The sequence below is a fragment of the Pimephales promelas genome, chromosome 20 (genome assembly GCF_988280905.1).
Source record: "Pimephales promelas chromosome 20, fPimPro1.hap1.1, whole genome shotgun sequence".
NCBI classification, from domain to species: Eukaryota; Metazoa; Chordata; class Actinopteri; order Cypriniformes; family Leuciscidae; genus Pimephales; species Pimephales promelas.
Genome location: NC_142788.1, coordinates 20723502 through 20745928, shown reverse-complemented (window position 1 = coordinate 20745928; position 22427 = coordinate 20723502). Strand labels below are relative to the sequence as shown.

At 36.8% G+C, this 22427-nt stretch overlaps 3 protein-coding genes across 5 annotated transcripts; all 3 read right to left on the bottom strand.

Moving 5' to 3' along the window:
• Positions 1-390: 390 nt before the first annotated feature.
• pfkfb1 (6-phosphofructo-2-kinase/fructose-2,6-biphosphatase 1) lies at positions 391-7528 on the bottom strand. 3 transcript variants are annotated; one of them, XM_039651707.2, is made up of 9 exons: positions 3746-3840; positions 3534-3651; positions 2582-2789; positions 2017-2163; positions 1829-1933; positions 1627-1756; positions 1492-1554; positions 1236-1300; positions 396-1155 (listed from the first exon to the last, which is right to left on the bottom strand). In XM_039651707.2, exons 2-9 carry the CDS (start codon positions 3566-3568, stop codon positions 1096-1098), a joined length of 813 nt encoding a protein of 270 aa, XP_039507641.2. In that variant the 5' UTR covers positions 3569-3651; positions 3746-3840; the 3' UTR covers positions 396-1095. The 3 variants fall into 3 exon arrangements, with proteins under 3 accessions (XP_088980628.1, XP_039507641.2, XP_088980629.1); XM_089124503.1 differs by lacking the exons at positions 396-1155; positions 1236-1300; positions 1492-1554; ... (1 more) ...; positions 1829-1933; positions 2017-2163 and adding exons at positions 4376-4450; positions 4603-4669; positions 4832-4928; positions 6580-6705; positions 7338-7528 and having other exon boundaries at positions 2605-2789; positions 3746-3802; XM_089124502.1 differs by lacking the exons at positions 3534-3651; positions 3746-3840 and having other exon boundaries at positions 391-1155.
• Positions 7529-11427: 3899 nt separating this feature from the next.
• LOC120462976 (P2Y purinoceptor 1) lies at positions 11428-13370 on the bottom strand. Its single transcript, XM_039651733.2, has one exon. It carries the CDS (start codon positions 13248-13250, stop codon positions 12276-12278), a length of 975 nt encoding a protein of 324 aa, XP_039507667.1. The 5' UTR covers positions 13251-13370; the 3' UTR covers positions 11428-12275.
• A 483-nt stretch (positions 13371-13853) lies between these two features.
• Positions 13854-20785, bottom strand: ccn5 (cellular communication network factor 5). Its single transcript, XM_039651729.2, has 5 exons — positions 20699-20785; positions 19657-19873; positions 18476-18724; positions 16321-16541; positions 13854-16235 (listed from the first exon to the last, which is right to left on the bottom strand). The coding sequence occupies exons 1-5, from the start codon at positions 20768-20770 to the stop codon at positions 15951-15953; spliced, it is 1044 nt and encodes a 347-aa protein (XP_039507663.2). The 5' UTR covers positions 20771-20785; the 3' UTR covers positions 13854-15950.
• Between the last annotated feature and the right edge of the window lie 1642 nt (positions 20786-22427).

Below are 22427 nucleotides of genomic sequence, written 5' to 3'. Positions count from 1 at the left end.
ACTGAACCCACGATAATGCCATGAGAGAGATGGATGCTTATTTAGACTGAATAAATACCTTGGTTGTAATGACAAATGTGTTTCGATCATGCGCAGGTATTTGTGGGTTTCAAGGGGAGCTCTTTTCACGTGTACATGCTGGAAATTTCGCCACGGTTTTGAGGGGGCAAAAAAGAAAAACACAAACCATTAACCCGTGATTGCCTACAGTTGTAAAAATGTCTGCCAGCTTTCCAGTCGTTAAATACTTTTTCTAAACCACATTACCGTCGCTATATTTTATGTAAAATTAGATAACTGAATTTCAACTATAGAAATGTCAGTTATAGGCTGGAATACACTTTTGGAGAGGCTCTCGTGGACATACTAAATTATGAAGTGTGAGGAGTAAAGTGAGATATTGTGATGACTAATATAGATTTATTTGTTTGGTTGCTGTCCATGGTACTGGTAACTAACTGAACAAGCGTCTGAATACTGTACTTAATGTATGCATAAATAGGGCATTATTACCAGCTCTTTGAACACGTTAATAAAACAGTCAGATTAATAAACAAAAGGCTACATTCAGTCATACAACAGGGATTTCACCTGCTTTCTACTAAACATTTTAAAATAAGAAAAGGTAAAAATAATTCATTCTTTAGTTGCAATATCTATTTCAACTTGTAACATTTTGCCACCATCTTATGAACAAAAATACCAAAATACTTGATTTTTAAAGTTTAGTTTGAAAACTACAGTAAGATTCAAAAGTCCAAGACCACAAGTAAAAATGCAAAAATTGAGATTTTATTTTCTAATTTAAAACAAAATGTATGATCGGCATAATTTAAAGGAGTTTAATTAACATTAACATTTCATAGTGTCTTTCCTTTTGCTTTCATATTAAAACAACAACAACAAAAAAACATTCCCAGATGTGGTCTCAGACTTTTGGACCAAACTGCATAATCAATTTGATAATTGAAAACACATGCTTCTGTCCTTTTTATATTTTCCCTCCAACCTTGCTATCCGTGTACACAATCTATATAGGCTACAGTATGTATACATAAATTGTGCAAAAATGGAAAATTCTAGGGTTTTTTATGATTATGAATGTTCAGGTACAGTCTGGAGTGCTTCTTCTGGCTTTCTTGCGATATTCACATTCTGGAATGTAGACAATAAATCCCTTTTAGAGACTCATCAGAGTTTAAAAAATCATCATTCCATAGAGTTTCATGACTTACTGTGGGTTTGTCCCTGTGAGTGTTCACTGCTTGAACGTTCAAATAGAAGGACTCCACTTTGCATCCTGCGAGGAGGGCATAAACGAACACAGTTTTATTGCTCAAAAGTATGTGCAGCACTTTCCATGAATAGGGTACGTACAGAATCAATGAAGTCGTGTGTAATGAGGGAAAATGGTGTGGTAACAGCACACCTTTAAAACATAACAGGACACCAAATTATGTTTGAAATAAAGCCACAGCTATACCGACTCACCATAAGCTAATGGAGTCAGTTTGAGAACAGTATGCAGAGGACACTTCAGATAAGGTAGATCATCTGTGGAGAAATCAGAGATGTATAATTGGCACAGACGATGCTATCAAAGTGACGGTTGCTTTTGGTTTAGACCTGCACTTTTGTCCAGAAAGTAGGCCAGTAGACAACGCATGACTGCCTGGTGACAGATGACCAGCACATTCTCTTGTCTCTCAAGCTCCATTATGACTGGCTCTAGACGATGCACCAGGTCTTCATATGACTGCAGAACACAGAAAAGGGCGTATTTTCCTATATATTCCCACATACAAATTCAATTGTGATGTTAACTCACTTCACCCTTTGGATATCGGTAGCGGTACTTGTCCTGGTCTCTTAAGGCAAACTCTTCTGGATTGGTCGCCTGAATTTCCTCGTAAGTCATTTCCTCACATACACCCTTAAAATGTCAAGATGTAACTCTGTTACATATGCATTTCATGTGCAATTGTGCATACAACTTTAATTCAGAGCATAGCTTACAGCATCGATTTCATTCAACGCCTTCCACTGTTCATATGGGACGCCCAGTGCCTCGGCTGTCTGTATGGTCCTTCTCATGTGGCTGGTCCACACCTTCAGGTCATTGATGGATTGACCCCTGATGAACTCGGAGAGGGCCTTAGCATACTGAGCAACAAGATAGATGCAATTCTTATCTACATGTTTGTGTTTAAGGAAGGTTTAAATCAAGTCACAGAATTTATTTCGTTCTTCTAGCATTTTTATGCTAGAAGTAAAATATTTACAGTCTGCAGAAGTTGCGATAGTCTTTACTTTCCTATTAAAATGTATCTTCTTGAACAAGAAAAAAAAATGTAGGGCGTGACTTGATTTTGTACATTGGGAATTGTGAGTGACAGGTGACAAGTTGTCCCACCCTCACACATGCACAGTACGGTGATTTACGTTTTAGACGTTTCAGTGTTAGTGTGGCATTTCGAAACAAAAATGTGGTTAATGTGGATGTAACAGTTTACCATTAACATTTTTGACACTTTGAGGTGTAAACTGAGATTTTATACTTTTAGTTTAGTATCTAAATCACCTTTAGGCCCTGTGAGGAGAGACCCGAGTCTCCACCGATTCGCCCCCGCAGGTTGAGTTCACTTTCTCCATGGCGGCTCAGATAGATGGATCGTGGAGTGACGTGGATGTTCATGAGGTAATACACAATACGACTCTGCATGTGATCCTGGACCCGGTTTACGAGGTATCTGGATCCCACATTAAATATCTTAATGAATGAGAGGTGCCTATGAAACAGAGGGGACAAAGTTTAAAGGAGTTAAGTCAGTAAATAAGAAATATTTGTAATTATGTATTGTATGTCGTCACCTTCCTAAAATAATCGCCTACGTTATTTATTGACTTTTTTTTTTTGCACAAGTCACCTCCTCATGATGATACTCCTGTAGAATAATGGCCTATTTCAAGTGTGTGACTAAGACCGTTTTATTTTGCCTAAATCAAAAGACAACATGAGTTAGGAAATTTTACAAGCTTTTCAAGATGGCAGCTCCATCAAAAAGTATTATAAAGAACGAAATAAATATCATATATTCAATTATTTGTTCAGTTTTTTGTGTTTTCTGAGAAACCTGAAAAAAGGACTTTGACAATTATTTTAGGAAGGTGATGATGTAGTAGTTAGAAGTTATGTACAATAACATGATATGAAAGCTGCAGTCCGCAGTTTTTCCTCTTTGTCGCCATCTCTGTTCAAAATCTGCAATTGCAGTTGTTCGCGGAATTATCAACTTTACATGAGTTGTACTTCGACACGGCACAGAGTGGATGAACGTATCATCTTCTCGCGGAAATCCACCAGTATCACTGGAGTTAAAAACATTATAAGCTTACCGTTTTGAATCAAACTAAGGCAAGCGGATAGTTTTGAACACTAGCCGGTTATGTATTTTCTCAATGTATTTTGGATCATTTTTGACCCCAAAAATGCTACGGACTGCAGCTTTAAATTGAATTTGGCAGCAGTGTACTTGTCCTTTTCCTCATCCAGGGAGACATAGGACATTTTGTAGCAATACGTTTCAGGAAGTCCACCAGTGCTTCCTCTTTGTCGTAGTTTTCATAATCCGGGCTGCTTAATTTTACTTGCTGTCAAAATACATCAAATAAAACAAACAAGCAAATAATAATATTATACTCTTAATAGTTTCACATTATAAATGGTTTAATAAAACAATCTTACCATTATATTTGCCTCAATGATTTCAGGGTCGTCACAAATCGACTCAATGAAAAACACCTGGACATAAACATTTCTTATGAAATGTTGGTTGCTAAAACGACAATTTTACAAGATATTAAAGTGTGACAATATTTTAACTGTTTTTAAAATGCTTTGTTATTTAATATCAATAAACTGCTTTCAAGGCAAAAAAACAGTCAAATATGCTTTAAAAACAACTATTTTCAGCAATCCAAATATAGCTCACTCCAGAATTAATATAAACAATGTTTAAGGTTAGTGGGCAGGCAGTTGGTTTATGTGACAAAAAGCTGTTACCAAAATAAAAAAGTTTATTCAGCGTACACTACTGAGGCATCCACTTCATTGACTTCCATTCAAACAGAATGGACTCGTCTCCCCATCGGGATCCTGTCACGTTTTTATCTTTGGTTTAAGCATTTTAAATGAATAAATACCTTAATTTATAAGGTATTTATCTTTATAAATTATCTTTGAAAGCTATCATTTTGAGGTAACATCCAACAAATCATCACATTGCACGTTAGGGTTAGGGTTAGTTAGATGTGTGTAGAGGGAGACTTTAATAAAGCAGACTGTCGAATAAATGTAAAACCCTGCTGCACCTGCCTTGTAGCCCTTCTCCTTTGCAAAACTGATGATGATGCTTCTTCTCTCCCTCGTGGTATTGGTAGCATCAAACACCTGTGAAGAGTATTTTTCAGAGATTGATTTACATTTCAAGAATTTGTTGACCCACTGGAGAATTCCAAACTAATCCAATATTAATAATCATAATTGTACTGAGATAGCTTGGACAGACAGCATAACTGTTATCCATTACATTCTTGACTCACTGCTACTTGTCCCTGCTCCTTAGCGAAGTAATTGGCAATGTCCTTAATAGCATTTGAGGCACAGGTTCTGAAAACATGGAAATATAGTTATTAGTTACAAAAGACAAATTCAGTTCTCTCACATTGAGTTCAAACATATTTAGAAGTTATATATATATATATATATATATATATATATATATATATATATATACAGTATATATATATAGTCATTTTAAATGTATTTTACTTGCGGATTTTCATGGCCTCCTCATTGTCCGGACGAAAAAATTCATAGTTCTTGTATGTCTGCACAGCCTCCCTTCGATACTGACCTAAATTAAATACTTTGCATACAACAGCACAATAAAAATATTCTGTTAGCAAACAATGTATATTTAAACACACACACACACACATTTTTTTATTAAATCAAATAATGCTAAACATATGCTAAACATTTTATCAGCAAATAATTTAATAATTAAAAAACAATGCTTGCCATTGAGAGTACAATTAATACTAATAATATATATATATATATATATATATATATATACACACTGTTAGAGCTTACCAGGTTTTTTACAGTAAAAACAACACTGTTGCCAGTAATTTACTGTAAAAATGCACTAAAACTCAAGTTAACTAAAAAATACAACTTATTAGTTTTAGTGCATTTTTACAACACTGTTGCCAGTAATTTAATGTAAAAATGCACTAAAACTCAAGTTAACTAAAAAATACAACTTATTAGTTTTAGTGTATTTTTACAACACTGTTGCCAGTAATTTACTGTAAAAATGCACTAAAACTCAAGTTAACTAAAAAATACAACTTATTAGTTTTAGTGCATTTTTACAGTAAATTACTGGCAACAGTGTTGCCAGTATTTTACTGTAAAAAACCTGGTAATGTCTAACAGTGTGTGTGTGTATATACACAGTGGAGGAAATTAATTATTTGATTCCTGCTGATTTTGTAACTTCGCACAGTTCCAAAGAAATTAAGGGTCTATACATTTTATGGTAGGTTTATTTTAACGGACAGAGACAGAATATCAACAAATTATATAAAGGTTATAAATTGATTTGCATTTCAGTAAGTGAAATAAGTGATCCCCAAGCAAAACATGCCTTAGTTCTTGGTGGTGATACCTTTGTTGGCAAGCACACGTTTCTTGTTTTTGGTCATCAGGTTTGCACACATCTCAGCAGGGATTTTGATCCATTCCTCTTTACAGATCCTCTCTAAATCCTTAAGGTTTCTTGGCAATGTCTTGGCAACTCGAGGTTTCAGCTCCCTCCACAGATAGGATTAAGGACTAGAGACACTTCAAGACCTTAATGTGCTTCTTCTTGAGCCACTTATTTGTTGCCTTGGCGGTTGGTTTTGGGTCATTGTCATACTGGAAGACCCCTCAATCATCCTGTACCCTTACAAGAGAGAAACAGCCCAAAAACATGATGGTTACACCTGTTTGACAGCAGGGATGGTGTTCTTGTGGTCATAGTCAGCATTTCTCAGGGGGACCTTGCGGGCGCTGCAGGATTTCAATCCATTGCGCATAGTGTGTTACCAATTGCTTGCTTGGTGACTGTTGTCCCAACTGCCTTGAAATCATTAACAAGCTCCACCCGTGTAGTTCTGGGCTGATCCCGCACCTTTCTCATGATCATCCGTACCCCATGAGGCAAGATCTTGCATGGAGCTCAAGACAGAGGGTGATTGATGGTTATTTTTTGTATTGCTTCCATTTCTGAATAATGGCACCAACAGTTGTCTGTTTTTTCTGGTTTGTATTCTGTCGCTATCCATTAAAATAAACGTACCATAAAAATAGACCCTTAATTTCTTTGTAAGTGGGCAAAGTTAGAAAATCAGCTGAGGATCAAATAATTATTTCCCTCACTGTATATACTTTATATATATATCTACTGCTAACATAAGCAATGCTTGCCATTAAGAGCTGATCACTTACATGATGCATACACTCACCTTGAGTTGGCACTCCAATCCAATTTAGGTATCGGGTTAACTTTTTGGAGATGTAGGTCTTACCTCTGGCCGGCAGTCCAATCATCACAATCAATGTAGGACAGTTTGTAAACTGGGGCCTTGAAGCTGTGGACCATAATAAAACATTGACTTTAAAGTATGAGTAGGTTTCGATCACAAGGATTGAGATGTTCTATGCATTCACAAGATGATGTCAATACATAAAATCTATTTGATAGCCTGAATGAAGAATGAAAGAGGTTCAAGGAGAGAACTGGCATAGCTCATGGCAGCATCAAAACAACATACAGGAACCCATTCAATTCTGCATTGAAACCTGTCCATCATCATTAGATGATGACATGTCATTGATGACGCTGAGACGGCAGGGTTTATTCATATGACTTGGATAGCGAAGAAAGGCTGAATGTATAAAAAACTAATTAAAGAACATCCCACAGAAACCAAGGAATCACATTGACGATGAAGCCAACTCCTGAACTTAATATTCCTTTTCATGTTGCCACAACTGAAGAAACAAAGCACTCAACACAACTTGCTACTTGGAGCCGCTTCAAGACAGTATGTGATCAAATGTAGAAAAAGGAAGCAGGTGGGGCTGAAGTTCACAACACATGGGTTGATCATCTACAAGAGGTTTAGATCCTTAATGCACCAACAATTTGAAAGGACAGAGAAATAGCAAATGGCAAAAATGATACGGAAAGGCAAGTGAATGAAAATTTCTCCTCACTTACATCCTCTCCTCTGGCTTGAGGAACTGTTCATCCCTGGCACCCATATCTTGAGCAGAGGTGTCTGTGTGAGCTCCTTCTGCTCGGAGGACATGTTATTGGGCCCTGCACTGCGGACTATGTTTAGAAACTAAGAACACATGGCTAGGTTCCCATCAACCTTGTTTCTGTTCAAGTCACCTGACTGAGGCGGGAACAGGTGGGAGGAGAGACAGGTTTGGCATGGTGGAGAGACATAATCCTGGCTGTCATTGGTTATTGACTTAATTAACCCTTCAGAGGCTTTGAGCCAGTCACTTTTGGCTTCATGAGAAAAGTGATAGCCATACCTAAATAAAAATAAAACATTATGTTCAGATATGTTCCAGTATATATTTTCAAAATTGTCACAGTTAGTCTTAATTATATAGTGTCTTCATTTGTAAAGTTCTCGAAAAAAAACTACACACACATATACATTATATATATATATATATATATATATATATATATATATATATATATATATATATATATACAGGCCTATATATATTTGTGTGTGTGGATTGTTTTTCAATTTCTTATCAACTAGCTTAATACTACTTTTGATCTTATTCTTCATTAAAGTTTAAAAATATATTCTAAAAGACACTGTAAACATTAAAATGAATTTCAATATTGCTCTTAGCAAATCCATGATGGCCCATTTAACATCACCCAACTGAGGTCTAGTTCAAAAGCTTGATAAGGACAGGATGTGGTAAATAAGATTAGCAAGACTGCAGACAGACTTATGCGTTTAAGGGTCATGTCTGATTCTGCATTTGCCTAATATCGGGTTGTTCCCTGTCACCATGTGTCATCTGATATCATGGCCTCTAGCCTAACATATTCTCTGCAGAAAGCCATATGTACAGTAAAGACATTTTAAGATGTGGCTGCTATGATGCAGTGCAGCACCCAGACAGGATGTTGACACAGATGCACTACCTGCAGAATTCTGATGCGTGTGTGATTACTCTTCAGATGTGGCTGGAAATGTATAAGCCATCAATGCTCTGTTTTACAAATCATGTATTTTCACACATAGGTACACCTAAAACCTGTGTTAATCACATTTATTTTAAAGCTGTTAGGGCTGATTTCGCCGGCCCATTCTCATCCCAAGCCGTCATTTACTGACGCTTTTGACAATGCGTATACATCCAAAGCACATGGCACCCTTTAGCGTCAATGTGAGACGCAGATATATATGAGCCAGAAGGCGCCTCCTAGTGGTCTAACCCTAACCCAGAGCTAAACCTACCCATACCCAAAGCGTGTTATATTGACGCTAAAGGGTGCCATGTGCGTTGGATGTATACGCATTGGCAAAAGCGTCAGTATATTACGCCTTGGGATGAGAATGCGTTGATTATAGGCTACGTACACACAGAGAAAAAAAGCTCTGGTTGTGGATAAAGCTTAAAGTTTATCGTACCAACCTTACTCATGGATCATTTAAAATAACAACCCTCAGACTGCCTTTTGGGGGAAAAAGGTCATTATTTATTTGTCCATACGCTCTGATAAGATGCCCTAATGGATTACATGCCTCGATTACATTCATCTGCAAAAAGGAATACATAGAAGCACACTCAAAAAACAATGTCCTTCCACAAGACTCATGTCGTTTTATTTTTTAACCAATAGACGGCCAAAGTTTACAAAGTTACAAGTTTTAAAAGTCACAACTAATGTCACAATTTGTTGTTGCTCCGTCTATAGATGCAAAATATATTTAAGAAAGTGGCACTTAATAGTCAAAAAAACAAGTATTTTCTGAGCCACTTTTGGGTTCAATTTTAACCATTCCATGTGATAGTGATTTCTACTGAATGTTCCCTTCATGTTCACAAAGATATATGTCCTAAAGTGTCCAAGTAAATTTTAGTTATATTCATACAAATAACAAATATGTTATATTGTGAAGATTTTTTTTTTTTTTTTTTTTTGCCTTTATAGAACAGTGGGACTGCAGTTTATTTGTAATGCCTAATGTGATTATTTTAGTTAGGTTAAAAATGAAAGGTCTTTATGATCTGGTTTTTATGTTTGTTGTTAAGAATGGTTCAAAAACAACCTTAATACAATCTCAGGAATTTTTCAGACAAGTAAACAGATTGGTGTGTGCACTCTTTGCTTTTTCCTTTTACTCTGATATCTGATCTCTTTGCCCCGAGACAGCTTCCTTGATTACACATACTACACTACTGTGACTACATGTGCTACTCGTGCTCCATAGTGACTGAAATGAACATGTTAAATAATTTTATTATTTTGCTCAATGTAGCAAACCAAATAATGGAGAAACCAAAATAAAAATCATCAACACAAAAAAAGCATTGCCTTTTCCTGACAGCTTGTGCTGTAAACTATCGATTCTATTCATCTGTTGCCCGCTCACATGCACTCACTCAGTTCAGTTTGAACTTCTTTAAACTCACCGGCACTGTCACAACGGGTTCTTCTGAGAAAGTCCTTTGGAAGCGCGTCCATCATTAGGGAAAAATATCCGGAAAGATCCCCGACTTGTGTCCTGAGCAGTGTGATGTATTTCAGACGCTCATTTTAATGTAACTGAGCAAGAGAAGCTTGTGCATCACCCCCACCCTGATGACATGAAGACATATGATCTGTGCCGCCTGGCCTTGTCCTTTAATATCTGCTCGCCCAAGAGTTCACAAGCTCAGCGAGCAAACATAGTGTTATGTTGCTGACTGTTAATATGCTTTTTATCCACAAGCCAAACAAAGTTTAGTTTAAAAACAATATATACATATACAGAGAGGCTCTATTGGATTGAGTTCTGGAGAATTTGGAGGCCAGGGCAACATCTTGAACTTTTCATCATGTTCCACCATTCTTGAACAATGCTGAAAGATGGCACTTCCACCCAGGAACACCATTCTCAAGAAGGGGTGTACCAGGTCTGCAACAATGTTCAGGTAGCGTGGCAAGTGTCAAATTTATGTCCACATGAATAACCGGATCTAGGGTTTCCCAGCACATTGCCCAGAGCATCACACTCCCTCCATCGGCTTGTCGTCATCCCACAGTGCTTCCAGGTGTCATCGCTTCCCCAGGTAATTGGCACACATGTACATGGCCATCCATGTTATGTCAAAGAAAAAGGGACTCATCGGACCAGGCGACTTTGCTCCACTGCTCCAAGGTCCAGTTACGATGTTCATGTGCCCATTGTAGGTGCTGGTAAATTCATACCACTGCTGACCAGGAGAAACCAACAAGCCTTGCTGTTTCAGATACTCTGACCCAGGTGCCCTGCCATAACAATTTGGCCCTTGTCAAAGTTGCTCAGATCTTTATTCCTGCCCATTTCTCCTGCATCCAACATGTTGATTACAAGACCTGATTGTTTGCTTACCATCTAATCTACCCAGACCTAAAGCTACACTGTGTAACTCTTTAAGTTTATTCTTAGCTAAAAACACTTAGTTCTTTCAAAAATATATGTGCTCATTAATGTATATTTACTTCGTTCAAGTAATAAAGTATTTTCGTGAGTGTATAATATGCCATTGAAAATACATACGGGTAAGGGGTTCTTAGTGTATGTCGGTCGCCATGTTGCCCCTCCATCTTGAAAGTACATTAGCCAAAGAGGGACATACCCGTTAATTCAAGCTTCGCCTTTCGCGTTTACGTTTGAGTTAACAGTCATGGACGAGGTCGAACTGGAAGCCATGTTAATCTTGGACTACATTGGCCACCGTAGGAGTTAAAACGAAATCGGAATTGAGAGGAACGGATGGTCACAGGCTACCTTTTCACCACTAGATGGGGGGGAATCACACAATGTAGCTTTAATATGTGCCCTTGTTAGGAAATGATCAATGATGTTTGTTTGACCTGTGACTGTTTTTTTTCACTTGATAAAATTTTTATTTCATCCTTGTATGACATGTTAACGTCTTGTCGGTTTCTGTTAACATTTTGATGCATCGCTATATAAAGCAAGATCAATGTATGTACTTGACAGTCATGAACTTCAAAATGAACTGTAAAAAAAAAATGTATCTCCAAAAGCTTTAGACAAAAATTACAAAAAGTTTTTTCCAAAATATTTATTGATTTACAATCAACTTGATCTTAACAGTATTTGTGGTGCATGGTGTTTAAAAAAAACTCAATGCTAAAAAAAATACAAAGATATACAAAAAATAATTAATATTTACAAACTGTGACAAAGATAATAATGGGCTAAAGAAATACTATTACCTTTTGTTTTGACCCAACACAGTAATTTTTATCATACAAAAGTAAACTAAAATGCTCCTAGAATTGTTATACATTATGCTAAATATCAAAATATATCCACATTTATCCTTGTTCCAAGTGAACCCATTTTTATTGTATTTAATTGATATTTAGCCTACCTTAGGCAAAGTGGCTTCAGTTGCCGCACGGTTCAGTTGCAATAGGCCACAGTGTAATAACAAAATATCGTTTTTGTTTTATTTACATAGCAACTGTTGAAACAACTGTATGAAAACAAGAGCAATGCTGTTGATAAATGAATAACTCAAAAATATCAGTTATGAAGTTCTTCTGAATTTACTTCACATAAAAACATGTAGGCTATGCAAACATGAAGCAAAATGTGTTTTCAATCATTCACTCCATGCTGTTACAAGAACGGAATTTTAGCTAGCATAATCATGTCCTTGCTTTTTGAACTAGAACACATTAAGAACAAACTCAGTTCTGTTTGAACTAATCCAGTGAAGCGATAAATTCACATCCCGTCACAAGATGTAGGCTCGCCTACTGAAATGGAGGGCATAACCGCATGTAACCTCAAAATGAACGAGATAATAATCATTGAAGGTAGGCTACTCACTGTAGACCTCGAGGCAAGAAAAACAGTTAGGCTATCATACAAAGAATCTACATGAATCTCTATTTCATGGCCATGCTCTCAATATTATGCGTCTGAGAGACATCAGGATATTTTTGGCGTGCTCGTCTGCACCTCATAAAACACTTCATTAGCCGTTCATCACTGTTAAAGAGGTAAACCAGTGGGTTGATGGCACTATTCATGCATGCCATTGCATTACCAACCTGGTTTGCGATGTACACATCAGAATACCATTTCCGACACGAGCCGTCCAGCTTGGAGATTCGAGTTGCCAAGTTGAAATTTCTAAAAATATGATAAGGAATGAAACAAATAGAGAAGAGCAGCGTGAGAACGACAACCAGCCTGATACACCCCAGCTTCAAGATAACATCGATGTCTTTCTTGGTCATCAGAGTAAACGCCACATGTCCGTAGCAGCATAACATGATTAACAACGGGATCCCGAATCCAACAACCGTCCTTCCGATGCTGTACTTCAGGTATTCCCTAATGTACTGGTCTGAAGTTGTGTCAAAACAAGTTGTTTTGTTCCTGGAAGTTTTGTCAAAAAACATATCAGGCAGACACAGAAGAAAAACAAAAAACCAGACCAGCGAAACAATCACCACAGAGTGTTTGGCTGCAATTCTGCCTTTAACTCTCAAAGTGTGCACGATGCCGAGATACCTGTAGACGCTGATGCATGTGAGGAATCCAATGCTGCCGTACAGATTGATGCAAAAACACAATCTTAAAATCTTGCAGAAAACATCTCCAAATATCCATTCGCTGTTGGATGCGTAGTAAACCACCAAATAAGGCAAAGTCAAAAGATATAAAATGTCTGCCAGACAAAGGTTGAGCACAAATATATTTACATTGCCCATTTTCTTCCAGTTATCATGGACAGATTTCAGCCCGAAGCAGTTGGCAATCACTCCAAGAGTGAAAACAGTCACGTAGACGGAGGGCAAAAATTTGTGCGTAAAATCAAAATTAACTAATTGACAGGTTGAGTTGGACTCCATCATTGGAGACGATAATCAGACTTGATGGAGGCTGGAAGATATGCATGACATTCTCGCATATGCATGCAAATGTGTCACAGGAAGTGAGAGCAACTGAGCTCAAACAAAGCCTGTGTTTAAAAAAAAAACAAACTTTGAACTACTGTGTGAACTTTGAACTTGAACTAATCTCTTTAGATTGTAAAAACGTTTATGATAGAAATAGCAATACATTTTTGTCTTCGAGTCAGAAGGGACATGTTTAGGCTATTGCATTTTCATACCCAGGAACCTAATGCAAAAATGAAGAAGTGAAAAGGGCTTTTTGTTCTTGATTTTCAAAAGCATATGGTTTTGATTTCGAATCGTGCTCTCAATATCATTACGGTCCATATTCCAATTCCTGTACATAAGCTAGGCCTATTTCATAATGGTACAAATTATTCTACAGCAAATTGATTCTCAACCAGGGAGCAAACATTCGGAATCGATCACTGAAGCATCAAATTCTTGCTTGTCCTTCCTCGGAAAAACAAAAGAGGGCAGCCTTGCACTTCAGAATCATTGTAAAGCAAGAGACTCATGCTGGGCATTCATTATGAAGCTACTAAATCCAAAGAAAAGATGACAAGTTCAAAACTTTTTATTGAGAATTTGATAAATCTGACAAGCCCTGTATTAAATTTTGACTGCAATGTTGTAATGTGGCAAATGGCAGTGCAATAAAACAAATAATTGAAATTAACATTTGAAATAAATGAACACAAATGATAAAAATTCTAAAATTAATGACAGAAACATATAGACATAAAAAGTATTTACATATTTATATACAGTACATCTTTTTGCATGAAATTTGTAAACACTGCAGTTATAGTGTCCGTCTTCAAATAAAAGCCGACAGTAAATCGCCTACAGATGAACATCCCACACTTAAGTGTAAATTTCGCATAGCATCACCCAATACCCAAAGAACTTCTGCAATCATTTGTAATGGGTTTTTCCAGTACATTTCAAATCTGTCTAACACTTGTGATGTATTTCTTTTTAAAAAAATGACTAATAAGTAGCATTTATTTTTCTGGCAGGATTAACCTGGATTTGAAACCTGAAATGTCCCCAAACACTCAACGTGTCAGTCAGTCAACGTGTGTCTGAATCATTCATGTCCGAATATAACAAAAGGGGATATGAAACTAGACAGATGTCTTTATGAACTCATGATTTGGAGTAATCAAGGTACCAGACTTTTATGTAACAGAAGGGTTTGCTGAATTACATACATGAAGAACCAGTCATATTGTAGAAAAACTATTGATTAGGAAACGCGCTGGGATAAATTTCATTGAAAGTCGTTCAGAGACGTTTAGGGGCGTGATGACCCAGGTAAACTTAGGTCAGGGGAAAAATCTACCACACACTATAAGTTTCTTTGCTTAGATTCTTTTGGTGAAGGGGAGAAAATGTTTTATCTTTTATATCATTTTCATTTTGCGAGCTAATAGCTTTGGAATTCATTGAAAGCCACAGTTGTTGTCCAATAATATAGAACAAAACTGACAAAGATATTGATGGATTTATTCATTTAAGTGTTGGCTACTACTTTAACTAATGTATCCTCCTACTCAAACTAAAAACAAACGCCATTGTGTGAACCCAATAGATTAAAAAATAATAATAACTTCTGGCAGATCTTAAACTTGTAGACGTTTTAATTTCACTAAGAGCCAGCTGACAGAGGACTTTGTCCGACATTCTGGTAAGGTTTGAAAGGTATAAGATCAAACATTCTTCCAGTAATGTTAATATAATGTTTGGTCTGACCAATCTAATCAATGGAACGGATAATGTACTTGAATATGCACCAGTGACTATTTTTGGGGATAATCAGGGTGCTATTGCACTTTCAAAGAATCCGGTCTGTCGACAAAGATGTTGACATAAGGTAATGATGGCAAAAAAATTATTATTAATTATTATAATGCTTTATTATTGTCCTACATTTGAAATGGTGGCAGACTTTTTAACAAAATCTGTGTCTAAAGCTATAAAATGGAAAATGTATGTGTTTTTTATTTGGAATGTGAATTAATTAAAATGAGATGTATGTATGTGATGCATTGTTATATTCTGTCAATTTAAGAACAAGTGGTGATCTATCTATGTAATTGTATATGTTCTCTTATTGACTGTGATCATGATGTGAGTAACATACAAAGGTGTGCAATCATTAATAAAGTGGCCGCTGCTCTCTTGTGTGTGTGTGTGTGTGTGTGTGTGTGTGTGTGTGTGCAGGCAAAACGCCAGATAATGTCTGTGTTGTAAGTCCTTTTAATCCTTCATCATGTATTACCGGTTACCTATCTAATTGATCTGTTATCTAGTCTTTAACAATGTTCTCAAAACGGTGGCATAAAATCAATATTTATACATCGGTTATGGAACTTTTTTTTCTGAAACTATTTATTCAGAAACTTATAGGGACCATTAGCAAAATGTTCTTAGAACATATTATTGCTAGCTGTGGAAACCTATACAGTCTTAAGACATTGTCCTGAAAAAAAAAAAAAACATTGTCCTGTCAAAAGTCAAAGAGGGCTTTTTCAGTCATTAATCTGAAAAATCAAACCTTGAGTTTGGTCACTGTAACATTTTTTAACTAACACCCACAGCATCTAAAATGAAGCTACTAGATCCAAAGTAAGCCTAACCCAAAGTGAGTGTCTAACCCAGGAGTGGTGTCCCTCTATATGCCCCTCCAGATGTATAGGGGCAGTTGTAATGGCAGATGCAGGAGTTGATGATCATGACAGCATGATTGAGCAGTCTTCCCCCAGGGCAGCGGAAAGTGACCAGTGCCGTGCCAGTATGGTAAGGAGTGCAACAACGGCTGTCTGTACATGAGCCACAATAACGGGGCCTATAGAACTGTGTACTATAGCAGCCCTGGTGGAAAAGCCGAACTGGGGTTGCTGACCTGTAACTGGGTTGACATTTCTTCCTCGACCACTGAAACACATATTCGGGGGTCGATTAGAGATTGTTTTGAATGGTCAGAATCCCATGGGAGTGGGAGATCCTAATGGAGACTCACCTGTGTTGTTCTGTGGAGAACAGGCTGACAGGGCTGGATCATACACAAGCGCATCTGCATCTCCAGGCGACAGGCTGGGTTTTGATTGGACACCCGTGTGGATATTCCAGACCCGCAGGTATGCGAACAAGCACTCCACTCTGAGCTCTGGTCTATGCAGTTTGAGCCGCGTCTGGTTTGGTATCCAGGGTCTGCAGGCAATGTCTGGTCAATTCTGGAAGCTGCCATCCCAAAAACAATTTAATTAAACTTCAGCACTTACACTTCTTTAAAAATGAAACAGGCAACATAATTGATTATTTGCCACATATTGATTATTTCAGACCCAATGAACTACTGACTATATGGTTTTGGACCGAATCAATTTCACAAACATGGCTCTCAGAGAGAAAGCTCAGAGAAAGCTCTCAGATTTAATCAAAAAATATCTTCATTTGTGCTCAAAAGATGAACAAAGGTCTTACGGGTTTGGCACAAGAGAGTACTGCATTTTTTGACTGAACTAACCCTTTAACCTCAAATCAGTTTAGTGTTGATTCATTTCAGTTCAATAACCTTAAAGTTTGTCAATCATGAAACAAGTAAGCAATAAGGTACGAGAGGCTGTGCTACTATATAGCACTTGCCTTGAGTACATTATTGATTTTATAAAACGGTTACCCCACAATAAAAATATGAAAGTAAAAAAAAAATGTATTAGTGCAACTTTCATGAAGTAAAATCACTAAAAGCCTTCTTTCCGTAGCAACAATGTTCCAATGTGTAATATACATGAAAGCTCAAATAAAAACAACGAGTTGCGCAGCGATAAAATAGAACCGTTGGGTGAAGCGGCCATAGCCCTGTTTTATCATGAATAAAGCACAGCAATTGACCAATCAGAATCAAGGATTGGAACTAACCGTTTTATCAATTCAATTCAGTTGCAGTAGGCTATATGTAGCTCTACAGAAAACAGTTGTGTTGTTATTCAGCTCAAGTTAGTTCAATGTTGATTCAATTTAGTTCAATAACAGTGTTGATGCTGCAAATTTAATCAATTATTAAATGAATTTGATACAGAAGACAATAGTGCAGAAAAAGACGATAGTGTCATCCAGCTCAATTCAATGCTAGTTTGTTATTGTTAACATATCATAGACTCTTTATTAGTTGCTGATGCAGTAATAATCAATTAATGGTTTAGTTCTTCATACATTAACTCATGATTAACTGTGCATTAGTTAAACATGAATTAATGCATATTAGTGCACGCATATTGTAAAGTGTTATGAGTCTATTAGCTGATTAGCTCATACTGCAATCACATGCTATGTTTTTGATCATGCACCAAACCAGACTAAATACAACTTTGCTACAAAAAGCAGCAATTTGTGAAGATTATCTAATAACCCATGCAGCCTAAAGTGACGTCAATGGAAAAAAGTCATTTCAGAGGAATTTTAATGAAGGGTTATGACGACAATGTTTTTTTTCTTTTTTATAAATAACACACACAAATGAATAGTTCACGATAATACATGGAATATGCATTTAGAAAGTATTAATTTTTATATAATGTTCTTCTTATCTCATAAAACCTTAGAGCAGTATGGTATTCAACCATTTCCATCTGACAATCATTGTTATAATCTGAGAATCTCAAAGAAGGAATACGTCTATCCCTGAGAGATGATAATAAACCATTTATTGGCAGTGTTTTATACATATGGATCTGTTAACGTCTTCTCTCCAAACACTCAAAACAAAATGTACCATTCCAGCCGATGTAACTTGGGTGACATTGCTTTTGAACACCCTCCTGACCAGTGTTATACACTCTGTCTGGCTGTCTGTAGTTTAATTGTTGCGTTACAGAGACATGAGTCCTGTTATGAATCATGGAAAGTTGGCTTCAGGAAGAATCCAGTATTTGTGCTTTTGGATTCCATCTTGGCAAGACATTTTCAATTAAATGGTCAAAATCCCACAATGAAAACCTCAGTCTGGAATGTAATTGAGAGTGTTCTTAGATAGGGTTTTGAATAAGACACGTGTAAAAAAAAAAGTATTTCAGTTTTACAGTTTTCATTCCAGCTCATGAAATATGATTACATGAACAACAACAGCCTTTGATTTGTTTGCTGGGCACATACAAAAAAAGTAAATAAATTACCTATGTGAGCGTCCTGAAGCACTGTGTTGTCCATATTTTCACACACCCACTCTTTACAGCATTTTCCTGGTTGCTGAATCCTTCGAGGATGAGGGCAGTCTGGGCTGGGCAGGAGAACATCCTCACTGCACCGGGGCACACAGGTCACCCCTCCACCCGAACAACGACACTGAAGAGCGCAAGAGGGCTGAAATACCTGGCCTTCCTGGTAAGAGACTCCATTATGCTCACAGCCCAGTTCCTTCTGACCTAAAAACAAAATATTACACTAATGACAGATGCAATGCCCAAAACTGGATAGGTTTGGCCCACTTTCACTGGTACTGGGATTATGAAGGTCTAAATTAGGGCTGTCAAACGATTAATCGTGATTAATCGCATCCAAAATAAAAGTTTTTGTTTACATATTATATGTGGGTGCACTGTGCATAATTATTGTGTATATACTGGATATAAATACACACACATGCATGTATATTTAAGAAAAAAATATTATTTATATATAAAATATTTATATTTACATATCATATATACAGTATATACATGAAAATACAGTATACAAGCATGTATGTGTATGTGTGTATATATATATATATATATATATATATATACACAGTGCACCCACATATATTATGTCAAACTTTTATTTTGGATACGATTAATCGCGATTAATCGTTTGACTGCCCTACTCTAAATGTTTTGGTGTTCTCATAAAGGCTATATAGCTATATAGGCTACTCGGATTCCTATGCAGGCCTTACTTATTATAAATTCTGTTTAATCCTATCATAATTCAAAATATAATGTAATAATCAAATGATAAATCAAATGTGCTAATTCGTACTATTTCATACGACCTCATTCGAACAAATTCGTACGATTTTTTCTAATTCGTATATTTTACGGGTTACCAAATTCGTAAGAATTCGTACAAATGACCTACCCCTGACCTGCCCCTAAACCCACCCATCACATGGGTTTGGACAAATCGTACGAATTCGTACGTTGGTCGTGAGATAGCGATGACTCATCTCAGGATGAATCAAATACTCAAACCAAAATTACAAATGATAAATCAAATGATGATTAAAAGTTCAAACCGACGTTGTAAATTATATTAATTAAGTTTCGACTAATATGGGTGGACAGTGCATTTGGTTGTTGAAGTAGTTGGCACTCACTGACACACTCTCCTGGGTCACCAGGGAAGCTGGCACTGTAGTCACACTGTAGCCCTTGCTGACTGTCACACGGGAACACCTCACTGCAAACTTCACCCAGCTGCCGGGCACACATCTGGCAGCACTGGCACCCATCGAGGATCAGAGGAACTCCTTCTGGGCAGACTGGCACAGAGCCTTGGCACTGACAAGGTCCACCACATTGCTGACAGCACACCTAAGGCAGAATAGGAACAAGCTTTATGTGACACATGCAACAAAGCATCAGAGTCATTGTTTATTGCATTTTTAGCTAACTGTGTGATTTGTATATGTAGATTTGTGAAAACACAACTTAGACAGTTACCTCTGATAACAGATCAATCTAAATTGTAATTGTGCATTTTCTGTAAAGCTGCTTTGAAATGATGTGTATTGTGAGAAGCGAATACATGTGAATTGAATTGAATTGAATCAGAGTCTGGGTTATCTGTTATTATCTGTACAATAATACTATGTCAATGCTTGCAGTTTCAATAATCAAACATTACTTTAATATAATGTATTTCTTTCAAGTTTCTCATTATATATATTTGACTATATTTGTAATGAATGACTCTAACAATAGCACAGGTTGATTTTCAAAACCATAAATTGATAATATGCATAGGGAGAAACAAAAGGAAAAAAATATCTCCCCTCTTGTGAATCACTTACGGTAAGTATTTCCAGGCTCTGAATGCATAAAAACATGCTTTCAATTATGATCTAGTGCAAGAGCCAAAGAAGAAACTTCAATACAAAAGATATCATTTGTACAGAACATTCACTCTCTAATTAGGAATTATTGCTACATTGCATTCAGTTTATATTGGAAACCCCCTGTTCAATAACGAATGAGTTCTCAAAGACAAATCTTCCAACAAAAACTCGAACAATGCCAATTCACAAAAGTATAACAGGATATAATATCAAGCTGTTCCACATGGAGTTGAAACTTGAAATTTCCACTGGAAAAACACATGCATGCATGCAAACAGGTTTGGGAACGTGTGATTCTCACCTGTGAATCCAGGTAAAACAGCAGTGCCCATGCCATCAGGATTATTCTGTCTCTCTGTACCTTGTCCATCATGCTCACCACAATAAGATTTTCTACTTGTGTTACTGTTTGCTCACTGCCTGGCTCTGTGGACATCCACTTTTATAAAGTCCTCGCTCTGATGTCATAGCCTGAGTGCAGGGTAAACAGTGGCTGGACCTGGATCAGAAATGTTTCAAATTCCACATCTCCGTTGCCCATTTCCACAACCAGGAATTATTTTCTCCCTCTGCTCGTCTGCTCTGCTCAGAGGTGAAGCATGGACATTTTGAGGAGGAGACAGCACATTAGGCTTTCTCTTGACCACATTCAAGTTTTCTGTTTACTTTTAGAGACTAACCATTTTTTTATTATTATTAAATTACAGCAAATGTATTTGAATAAAAGAAATGTTTGATAATAAATTGGGAGCATGGCATTGCAGAACAGTTAAAAGGTTTATATTGCGCATACATTTTAGACAAAATTGCTCGCCAACGGAAATGATTCAAAGCAGAATTCAATCAAATAGAATAATCACACAGTCATTGCGGTCCTGAATGAATCAGTGGTTCTGAATGAATAGGTTGTTGAGTAAACGATTCAATGACTCACTCATAGACCATGCATGTACGCACTGCAAAGTTTCAGTATGAAGAGTGACAACCGCATTTAAATAAGGGAGTGAATCCCCTAAATTATGGATCTGTGTGTGTTCATAACACGACTCTCTCCCGGAAATGCGCCAATTGACACCAATCATTGTCTCACTTGTTTGGTATGAGGTATTTTTTTGACAAAAGGAGTGACCAAACACATTTGTTCTGCAATTTTAGCCCGTTTTGTTTTAGCTGGGAAGGCTCTCTTGCAGTATTGCAATGGCTTCTTATCATAAACATTTTTGTGGGTTTGTTGTTTGGGCTTATCTCATAATGCGATCAAGTTTATGGAGTTATTAAATTGGAGAGGGGAAGGTTGCAATGTTTTGGTCTTGTTTAAATATAACGCAGTTGGATTTATTTCAGTTTTTGTTCTTGTTCACTGCAATATCTGGCAACACAAATGAGTCAAGGCAAACTGAATTACTGAACTGTGTGTATAGCCTATAGACCATTTCACAAGATGTAAACAACACTGGTACAGAAGCACTTCCTGTTTCAGTTTGTAGCTGTTTTCTTTATTTCACATGTAAAGAAAACATCTTAAAGATGTTTGTTTAACTTTTTGATTCAGTTTTAAATGTTCTGTTGGTTGTATTTTATCCCAGCTTTTATGTAGTTTTAAAAAACTGAAACAGGAAGTGCTTCTGGAATAGTGTTGTTTACATCTCGTGAAATGGTCTATATATATGCTCCAGAACATGATTAAAAAGAGTAACTAAACCCTAAACCAACTTTTTTAGTTATTGATCGGTAAGAATGGATCTTTATTAATACAGTCATTGATTCGAGTAACTTTTTGACATTTGTGTATAAAGTATTTTATTTACACTATATGGTGTAAAACCCTCTTAGTGCTGCCCTCTTCAGGTTGAACGGTGGCTACTGCAGTTGTTAGCGGTTCTTCGTCACGTGCGCACGTTTCAGCTCACCACGCACTTGGTACGAGCTACAGCCAAAAACCAGTTTGTTTCGTCAAAATCACTGTAGCGACTCAGGAGTTGGAATTGCGAGTATTGAAAAAGAGAGTGTTTTAGCATCTATTTCATCCC